At 30.6% G+C, this 11,735-nt stretch overlaps 1 protein-coding gene across 1 annotated transcript in view; it reads left to right on the forward strand.

The window, feature by feature from the left end:
• Positions 1–11,348, forward strand: part of LOC143079880 (uncharacterized) — a 58,622-nt gene extending 47,274 nt beyond the window's left edge. Inside the window, exon 3 of the mRNA XM_076255506.1 lies at positions 10,895–11,348. Within this exon, the coding sequence (XP_076111621.1) occupies positions 10,895–11,169 (275 nt within the window). The 3' untranslated portion in view covers positions 11,170–11,348. The remainder of the gene's footprint in view (positions 1–10,894) is intronic.
• Positions 11,349–11,735: the final 387 nt, after the last annotated feature.

Raw genomic sequence — 11,735 nt, forward strand, 5'->3', positions numbered from 1 at the left:
TCTGGTTTATGATAAGTTTTGAAATCTTAACCCACTGTACAAATTCACGATCTGTATTTATAAAGTTTAAATAACCTTTTAACTTATTTCTATACATAACTACAATCCAACCTGATTTTCTTTTACATTTTTTTCTAATTTTAGATTAATACATATAGTCATCAGGTATATTTAATATATCAATGTCAGACAGTTTTGTTTCTGTAAACAAACAAATATCATTATTTTTTATCATCTCTATAAATTCAGGACATAACATTTTTTGTTTTATATACCACATACGTTAAGAAAACAAATGTTTAATTCAGAAAAAATAGGTTCCGCATTGTTAGTTTGATTTTCACTAGTGCTGATATCTCTTTCTGTTCCTCTTGCACAACATCCCTATGCACCAGGAAAAGGAGGAGGTGGTCTTTGCTCCATAGGTCTCTGGTTTTGGAACGGTGGTCTAGGTGGCATTTGTGGTGGTGGATGCTGGAAGAATCTCTTGTTGTTGATATACAGTTTATCATCACGTAAATGTGCAACGTGTCCTTTTTGTCTTGCATCCTTCATGATCGGCACCAATTCACGTCTTCTCTGAATAACTTCCGCTGAGAATTGTTTATGGACACGAAACTGAGTGTCCCTGTCTTTCAATTTTTCTCTTGCAGCCGCCATCACCATTTCGCGGTCCTTTCTTTTTTCAAATTTGGCAACGATTCCCCTGGGACCTGCATATATGTGTCGTGTTTGTTGATTTGTTGTCGCATATCTGTTACGTTTCTGTCTAAATGCTCAAACCGTTGTTCCATAGCATTCATTTTCACAACAATATCATTGAGTATGTCTAATTTTTGAAGTTTTTGTGAACAGTCTATCATAAAGTTTTCAAATTTACTATACATCGAGAATTCCGATGGTTGAGATTGTGGCGAGCTAAAGCTGCGATGAGTTTGAAGAGGTTGGTTCGCTATAAGGAAATCTGCAGGAGTTGTTGAGGGAGCCATAGGATAAGATTGATACGGAGTTCCGATTGAAGTTTGACCGTATGTGTTTAAATGGTTTAAATTACTCGGGTTACCATATAATATGTTGTGAGATGTACTTAATTGATCTGCTACTGGAGTATATAGTGTATATAGTGTATTGTGGTTAACACTTTGTACTTTGTTTACATTGGCGTCCATTTTTGTTGTTTTTGATTGTGGCGGTGTCTTACTTGAACTTCGTTTCTTTTTTTTTCTCATTCTGTACTTTTTTCTGTACTTTTCCTTTTCCCTTTTTTGATCCCATTGTTGATCAAGGACATAATGTTCGACATGATATATCACAAAAATCCAATATATATATTCCACAAAACATATAGCTTATAACTTTTTTGTGGGAGCTCCGAAGCCCTGTTTGTCCTGTCCGCCATTTTTATATGGATTATTATTATTATTATTTAATATTTATTCTTCAAGTTCTAAAATTAGTTTAATCTTTGTCAATGAACAATATTACTCAAATTAATTGTTATTTGTTATGTCTATACTTGTCAATTCAATAGTGTATAAATACTTGCTTATAATTTTTATAAGCAAGATTTGGACTCAGGACTTTACACTGAACACAGTCCATCTGTAATAAAAGTATTAGTATTCCATGCTGAATTATTGGTTTATTCATCGCTAGTTCCAGAGTCTCAAGACAAGACAAAATATTTTATTTCCTCAGACACAAACGTGTACAAGAGGTCAAAACATAATAAAGTATACATATAAATCGACAGCAGAGTAGTGAACGATAATAGCACGTGATTTTCATGACATTGAGACATATACATTATATATATTACCTTTTGAGTTTAAAGGATTACATATGTACAGAATTCTTTCTTATTAATCAGTAATTGTGAGTACATAAATATAATATAAATGTATAAAAATTGCATCTACAAAAAATAAGTAATCTTTCTAAGGAAAGTACATACTTTCCTATACACCTTTATGTTGCAAAATGAAAGTAAATCGATTAATTTTTGCCTTAAAGGATATTGTAGGTAATAATTAGGTACACGATTTTGTCTAAGAAATGATACACTAGGATGTGAACAAACACAAATAGTGATATTCGTCGCCAATATTTTGATTACATAGATGACATATTCTAATAAAGTATTTTCTTTTAAAATATTTTTCCATATTCCCGTTTCAATTGGGAATTTAAGATTTGAACATCTAAATTTAGCCATTTACAATCTATCAGTATTTCCCAATCGAAGTAGATAGGATTCTAATTCAAATATACTTTTGAATTTACCATAGAATTCTCCTCTAGAAGAATTATTAATTACAGAAAACCATTGTTGTATAAACTGACCAACAAGTTTTTGTTTTATTTCTCTATTCATAGGTATTTGATCATTCCATATAAAAGTTAGACCACATTCATCAAAAATGGATTTAATGTACGTAACCCATTTAAAATGTGTGGGTTTACTCTGGTGAAGTTGTATCATAAGTCTATACAAAGTATTAGATAATTTATTCTCACTTGAGATCATATCATTCCAAAACATAACCATACGTAGCTTAACAGTAATATCAATGGGATAACGACCCAGTTCCCCGTAAACCATAAAATTTGGCGTACTTTTCCTCACGTGCAGAATATTTTTACAAAACTGCAAGTGCATCCGTTCCAATCCCTGTTTATTTTCAAATCCCCATACTTCACTAGAGTAAATCATTATAGGTAGAATAAGACAATCAAAACGCTTTAGCTGTATATCTACGGGTTTTGCAATATTTCTTATCTTTCTATATAGTGCATACAATGCTTTATTGGACTGTTCCAATAATTTCTTTCTAGCTGAACAAAAAGAGCCGTTATAATTAAATACAATACCCAGATAAGTATATGAGTCTAATACATCAATATTTTTACCATAGATTTCAAAATCTGATTTAACCTTGAATTTCTTTTTGCTGAAAATTACAATTTTAGTTTTACTTGTATTAACTCTGAGTTTCCACGTATTACAATATTGCTCAAAAACTGTCAATGCATGTTGCAGATCCTCCTCTGACTCAGATAAAATAACTGTGTCATCTGCATATAATATTATAAATATTTTTACAATAAGGTTTCTTTGCATTTATCTGATATATTTTTAAGGTCTTTAACATCATTATCTAGTAAAAATTTCTCCAAATCATTCAAAAAGAGAGAAAAAAGAAAGGGGATAAATTCTCCCCTTGTTTCACTCCTATATTACAACTAAAAAAAGCAGAAATATCCTTTCCCATTCTAATACATGTCTGGATATTCTGATACATATTATGTATAACTCTCAATATTTTGCCTTCAATATTATATTGTAGCATCTTTTGCCAAAGTCCAGCTCTCCAAACTGTATCAAATGCACTTTTGAAATCAATGAACGAGCAAAATAATTGTTTACCAAATAAAAAATATAGAGAAATAAGTGAGTGTAAAATAAAAATATTATCCATAGAAGAAAACCCTTTTCTGATCCCAGCCTGTGCTCCTGTAATTAAGCCTATTTCATCTGACAATTTATTCAATCTATTATTGAGCACAGCAGTGAATGTTTTACTAAGACATGAATTGAGAGTAATACCTCTGTAAGAATTCGGGTCAGATTTGGAACCCTTGTTCTTGAAAATTGGAACTATTGTTCCTTTGGTCCAGCATTCTGGTATAATACCTGTATCTAACACAATGTTAAATAACATTACATACACATTAATTATATCATCTAATGTACATTTCATATATTCATTTAATATATTGTCATATCCAGCAGATTTATTATTCTTTAATTTTTTTACAGCACATTTTATTTCTTCTACTGTTATTTGATAATTTAACAATTCTTCTATATCTGGTGGTAAATTATTAACATCAATATCTATATCAATTTAATCATGTACATTATTTTCATTTATGGATTTAAAATAATCATGTAATGTTTCTACAGATATTTCAGATTTCTCATCTTTATTTTTAACAAATTTATTCAAAATTTTCCAACACTCTTTCCCTTGTTTTTTTGACATATTTCTCAATTTTTGTTCAAAGTCAAATTGATAGTTTTTGTATGCTTGGTTTGTAACCATCTTGTATGATTTACTTGTCTCTAGTAGATGTTTGCGTGTTACTTCATTTTTATGAATGTTATAACATTTTCTGGCTTTATGAAATTTTTTTCTCGAAGTGAGACATTTATTTGTGTACCAGGGTTTTGAGTTCGGTTTCTTTCGTGATTTGTAGTGCGGTTTTGAAAGTGTCGCCTTTGCAGTATTTTGGAAAAACTCATTTATTTCTCCGGTGATGTTGTCTATGTCTTGTTGAGTGCATGTATCACGTGTGTATATGTTTTCAAGGTCATTCATTATATTGGTCAGCTGATCTTGACTATTGTGAAATGTATTTACAAATTCGTTTCTGTTATTGTCGTTCCACTTGATTGAAGTTGAATTTTCTGATGTATCATGTGTAATTTCATCATGTGGTAATACTGATTTAAAAACAAAGTGTATTGCATTGTGAACATAAGAAAAAGTGGTACAAAATCAGGTATCTCAAATTCATCTACAAAAGAGAACAATTTGGATGATAAAAGCAAATAATCAATAACACTGATATCTTTACATGTAGTACGTCCAATATCTATATCAGAACCAAGTCTGGAGTTAGCTATATAAACATTGAGTTTTTTTAAACATATCCAACAGCTTATGATCATAATTATTAATATTGCAATGACACTCTGACATTCGAGATAACGGTTTATTTTGAAGCTTCAATTGTTCATAATCTAACATGTATGACAAAATTTCATCATCACTTTCTAACTCAAAAATACCAATCAATGACTCATCTGGAACAATAAAATCATCTCGTGTTCCCGTTTTTGCATTAAAATCTCCAATAAGAGAGACATATGAATCAAATTTATCAGCAAATGTCAATAATTCAATTTCAATTTCTTCAAATGCATCAGTATTTGCATATTTAGAATTTTCCGGTGGTATACAAACAGCACCAAATAAAACATCTTTTTCACAGTTTAGTAGACATTTTTGAAATTTAAACCACTGTACATATTGACTTTCACTTTCAATAAAACTGATGTACTGCTTCAAAATATGTTTGTATATAATTACAATTCCACCTGACTTTTTAGTTGCACCCTTTCTATTTTTTGTTACATATGAAAAACCATCAGGAAGATCAATTATATCTAAATCATCTATTTTAGTTTCAACAAAAACTAATACATCATATGTTTAAAAGATATTTGAAAATTCAGTAAATTTTAGTTTGGACTGTAAACCACATACATAAAGATAATAAACATTCAGTCCAGATAAGTGTTTAATTTGATTTAATACAATATTGTTTCGTTTCCTTTGTACTCTTGTACGCCTGTCCTAGTGTCCTGTGGTGTTCTGTGGTGGTATAGACTCTATAGGATTCTTCGGCATGGTCCTGTTGATGTTCCCAGGTACAGACATCGGAGTGTGTTGGTCAGATGATGGCTGTTGAGGTCCATGATCAGTTGGTGGTTGTCGGGGTCCTTGTTGGTGTTGTGGATTTATCTGAGGCACACATTGACGTGAATCGAAACGCCTTTTATTGATAAACAATTTATCCTCTACCAATACTGCTTCATGTCCCTTTTCACGAGCATCTTTCAGAATTGGGATAAGTTCACGCCTCCTTTCTATTATTTCCACTGGAAATTGTCCATGTACATAATATTTGGGTTTTTGTTTAAGGTATTTTTGTGCTGCTTCCAAAACTCTATTTCTGTCTTTTCTCCTTTCAAATTTTGCAAGTATATTTCATGGACCTCTGTCCTGTCTGGGCCTAAGCCTGTGCACAACATGAAAATTTATATCTTTACTTTCAAGTCCCAGTTCTGTTTTAATAAAGTCTTTTACTGTTTCTTCTGTGTTTTCTGTTGGATCATGATCATCATAAATGCCTTTAAATATAAGATTTTCTCTCATAGACCTTTTTTGCTGATCAATGAATTTTTCCTGCAGTTTATAATTTTCATCAGTTAATGTTATATTTTGTGTTTCTATTTCTTGTAGTTTTAAGTGAAGACCACCAAGACCCTTGTCTAATGACACAATATTTCATGTTTGGTCTTTTAACTCAGTTTTGATGCCACAAATTTCACTGTCCAGCTTATTACAATGTTCTTCCATATCAACTAGCCTTGATAATATATCTTCCAAAATGACTTCATGCATAAACATTATTAAACCAGGATGAGGTGGAGTTGATATAGGGTGCATAGGGATTGGCATTGACGGTGTCTGATGTCCCATCTGAGCTGGTGTTGTATGTGGGTCTTGTAGGTGATATGGGGTGAATGCATAGCCATTGTCTGCTCCATAAAGTACTTGTCTAGATGAGGAAATAACATTACTTGATAGCGGAGTATCATTTAATTCGGTGTATACTGTGTTGAATATCGATTTGTACATGCTTGCATTAGTGTTGGAGGTAGAGAGTACTGTTTTGAGCCTGAGTCGTTCAGGTCAGCCATCTTGTTTGGTTTGTTTGGAGAAGGAGTATCTGTTGTTTTTCGTTTATTATTATTCATACCCGATAAAATTCTTCCTAATGTAGTTAGATCATTAGTTCGATCAAGGTTTCTTATAAAAATAACTAATCATTGTGTTATAACACCACTTATAACTTCATTATAATACTTTTAGTCTCTACACAATTTTTCATGACTCCTACTCCTGCCGCCATTTTATTCGAAGTAGTTAGTTTTCACCAGAGTTTCAGTGTCAGAGTTCTTATTGCTATTCAGAGCAATCGTTCGTTGTGTGATCAGGTGCATCACACAGTTTCGGTAACAAGAGGCCATTCAGTCAGGCTCTTGTTACACATCTCACAAGTCACCCAGTTTCCCCGGTGACACAAGATTGGGTAGAAAAAGGCGACAAAAAATACAGCTTACTTTTCAGGCCTAGAAAAAAATAAACAAACAAACAAAAAAAAAAAACAACATAAAAACAATAATAAAACTAAAAGATGACCAAGGAAATATTGTTACAGATCAAAGTGAAATACTTCAAATTGATAAGAAATTTTACGAAAAACTATATTCAAAAGAAAATGAAAACATTGCCCAATCACGGGAATATATTAATAGTACCGAAGTAAATTTTTTTTTTTATCAAAACATGAAAGTCAGACGTGTGACGGATATGTTACAATAGAAGATTTAACACTAGCAGTAAATAATTTAAAACTCAATAAAAGCCCAGGTAAAAATGGTATCACAACAAATTTCTATAAAAAGTTTTGGCAATCATTAGGCCCAATCCTTGTTAACATCTTTAATACAAGCTATGACAGGCAAAAGCTACCATTTTCTCAAAGACAAAGTATTCTTAATCTTATATACAAAAAGAATGATCCACTAGATCTTTCAAATTATAGGCCAATCTCCTTATTAAACTCAGACTATAAAATACTATCTTACACATTAGCTCAAAGAATAAAAAATGTACTAAATTTAATAATAAATGCAGAATACAGGATATAAAAAAACGATATATTGGCTTCAATCTTAGACCTATACAAGACTTCATTGATTACGCCGACAAATTTAATGTTGAAGGTGCAATTTTGTTTCTAGACTTTTCAAAAGCATTTGATACTTTAAAATGGACCTTTATGTACCAAACTCTCGAACATTTCGGCTTTAATAGTTCATTTATTAACTGGATAAAGACGTTATATTCTGATAAATATATAGCTCAGTGTTCAATAATGGATGGATTTCTGCACCAATTAGTCTAAAAAGGGGGGTGCGTCAAGGATGCCCCTGCTCTTTCATGATCTTCGTGATCGCAGTTGAAATCATGGCATGTAAATTAAGGAATGATTATAACATTATAGGTTTTGAAATCAAACTTGACCATTCAAAACATAGTTTGAAAATTTCCAAGTTAGCAGATGATACCACTCTGTTTCTTAAATCAAAAAATTAAATTATAGCAGCATTAAACGTTATTGAAATATTTGGCACATTTTCTGGTCTTAAATGAAATAAAACAAAACGGAAGGCATTTGGATAGGAAAACTAAAAAATTGTAAAGATAAAGTAGATAATATAAAATCCACAGATAAACCCGTTAAAGTGTTAGGATTGCATTTCGGCACAAATAAAGTAGAAGGCGCAAAACTAAATTTGGAAAATAAGTTTAAAAAAGCAAAAAAACTCATGAAATCTTGGGAAAAAAGACATCTTACAATCATCGGTAAAATTTTTCTAATCAAATCACTTATTATTCCACAATTCACATACTTAGCATGTATGACAGTCATAAATAAAACGTATAGCGACAATCTAGAAAGAGAACTTTTTAATTTCATTTGGAACGGTAAACAAGACAAATTAAAAAGGTCAACTCTCATAAAAGATTACAGTACAGGAAGACTCAATATGAGATATCGGCAGCTACTTTAATACACTTAAAATTAAATGGGTATCAAGATTAATGGAGTCAAAACATGAAAATTGGTCAATTATTCCGAGATTCTTTTTTGATAAATACGGAAAAAACATCCTTATCTTCAAAATGAATTTAGAACTTAAAAAATTAAAACCACTTAAAATTACAACAGAATTACCAGAATTTTATCTGGAAATTTTAAAATGTTGGCTACGGAAAGGTGGAGGTCAAACTAAATCACCCACTAACTTTAGAGAAATACGCAAAGACATTATATGGGGTAATAAAAACATAAAAATAAAAAATAAACCATTATTGATGCTAAATTGGATCAAAAGCAATATAATTGACGAAAATGGTCAAATCAACGAAAAGACAATACTGCGTAAGTTAGAAATAAAACACAACTGGATAGCCGAACTATCAACACTAAAAAAAGCTATTCCAAAATGTTGGATAGATATCCTGAAAACAAATAAATCTGTTAAAACCCGAGTTAGTATTAACGAAAAAATAATCAGAATGAATGAAACAGAAATAAATTTAGCTGATCTTGATAACAAAATCGTCTATCAATATTTTATAAAAAACAAAATAACTCCAAACATTGGAATAATGACATGGCAAAAAATATTAGGCGTAAAACCATTACAAATTAGACACTCCTTATCATTTACAAACAAAGAAATAGACACAAACAAACTTAAAGTTTATAAATGGAAATTATTTAGCAATATATTGCCAAACACAGAAAATCTTTTCAAATGGAAAATATCTAATACGTCAGAGTGTGCTTTATGCAAATGCACAGACAATTATCAAAATATTTTTTTTTATCGATTGTGAATTTTTAAAAGACTTGTGGAATAAAATAACAGATAAAATGAATATCATAAACTTAATAGATATAGTCTTTGGATATAGAATAGGAGACCGACATTATAATGACATAAATCTTATTATAACGTTGATAGGTTTCTCAATTTACAAATCATTTTACACGTCGGAACAAAGAACACAATCCGCGGACATATACAACATCTTCAAACAAGAATTTGAATTATATTTTGAAGTTAACAGATGTGTAAAAAAACGTAAAAGTAATCTTGTCGCAAATTTCAAAAATTTCTTTAAACTGTTAGATTTTAAAATATGTAAACATACTATTCATATAAAGTTTCGAAACATAACGTAGAAAATAATCACTCAAGTATCTTTAAAATGAAATACTACAAATGCAAAATAAAAATTGACGACTCAGCGGCCGTAAAGCAAACCATTAAATTACACCTATTCTAAAACTTTAAATCAAAACACAATACGGCACATATTATGGGGAAAGACAATTAATTCATATTTTGATAATAATAAACATATAATATCTTACCTTTTGATAATAATATAAAAGCGAAAAGATTAACACATGAACTATATTATCCTTCAATCATGTCAGGTTACGATTACTTGATCACACTAAGACAGATGCACGATTTTTCTAAACGAGCAATATGTGTCAGGTATATTGTATCCAATAATGAGGATGTAAAAGTAAAGGTCAAATACGAAACAAAATTACGTAATTATAAATGTGAATGATTTGCAATTATATATGCTTATATTGTATTTTTTTTCTATTTGTAATTGACTAGACAATTAGTTGGATTATATTATAATTTATAAATGTATGTTTTACAGATAAATTAAACTAACACGCACTAACAAAATTTATTATATACTACTAACGGTTAACGAGGCCGGGATAAGGTATCGGTATTTGATGTATCCACTAACAAATGTGAAAAACTATTAATAAAACATGATTTACCTTTAAAACAAAAAAAAAAAAAGACTTATCAACCGTATATGCTGACAGTAGCGTCTGGAGTTTTATTATTTCAAAATCTAGTATATTTTTGTTAACTAATTACATGTAAACGCATATGTAAAATAAAACATGTATTTCGTTAGAGATATTACATGTAGTACTGTTCCCATATGATTGATAAACAAGTACATGTAGCATTAAAAGTAGCAAAACGCATTGCCGAACTACTGTGGCTTAAAACCATTGCATCCTGTAATCTGGGTCCGAAACATATTGTTTTAGTTTGTTTTAGTTTGTGTTAGTGAGGGTTTATGCTTTGAGCATTTATGAAATTTAAGCGTTTCCATTAATTGTCTTCGATGTTGTTAGAATAAGTGGCTAAATGCTTTTATTATACTTCACGTTAAAATTCCATATTTTGATTGGCTAATACCAGGTTGGCAATGTTTTCTCGGGGTAACAGTCTGCTAGCACAATGTTGATCATGTTGATAAATCATATATAATTTCCGATGTGATTCTTACTATTGTTTAGGTCATCTAGTTATCTCTATGTATATCTGACCACGCTTTCATTTTTTTATTCGCAGACTGTACAACATATGGGGACTTCTTTATGCGGACTTACTTATATTACATAAGCAGTGACACGCCAGAACCTGCAGATTATTCGAATATTTCCCTTGAACAATGTCAACAACATTGCGTACAGAGGATCAGCCCTGTTTGCCGTTCCTTGCTGTATGGCTCAAAAACTCTAAACTGTTTTCTAATGGGTAATACTAAGTTGGATTATGCAGACGACAAATGGCACTACGATTCATACACTTATGAATATTCGTATTACCAAAGAGATTGTATTTAGTGATAAAAAATAAATACTCCACACAACTGAGAATTTTCACAGAACACAAACATGTGCTGTTACCAATTTGTACAAACAATTTGGTATTCCGATCCTGGTTTTTGTTTTACCTGTATTGTTTGTTATCTTTTAATGATTTTTGTTTATAATATTGAACAATAAAATGAAATAAAATATAACATTATATCATTCTAAGTACCATATTGCAACATTATTGTCATTTCGATGATAAATATTATGCAGAAGCCAGACCAGTATTTAACCTTAACTTATAGTAATGTCACTGGATATTTTCTATCGGCCTAGCCAAGATCAGATGTGCATTTCATATTGGGTCTATGTTATAGGCTTGTAAAGACAAAAAGATAAACTTTACATAAGTAATACATCTTTGAACTGAAGAAGAGAATGTAGGGTTTCACAATGAATATCAAATATCATGTATAGGTGTTACCGTTTTGAAAAAAACCACTAAAATACACGCTGAAAATGGGCAAAATTACACGTTATGTTGTTTCATTTAAAATTTACCTGTTTTTATCAATTGATAGTTAATAAGTGAACTT

Source organism: Mytilus galloprovincialis, chromosome 6, assembly GCF_965363235.1.
Source record: "Mytilus galloprovincialis chromosome 6, xbMytGall1.hap1.1, whole genome shotgun sequence".
NCBI lineage: Eukaryota > Metazoa > Mollusca > Bivalvia > Mytilida > Mytilidae > Mytilus > Mytilus galloprovincialis.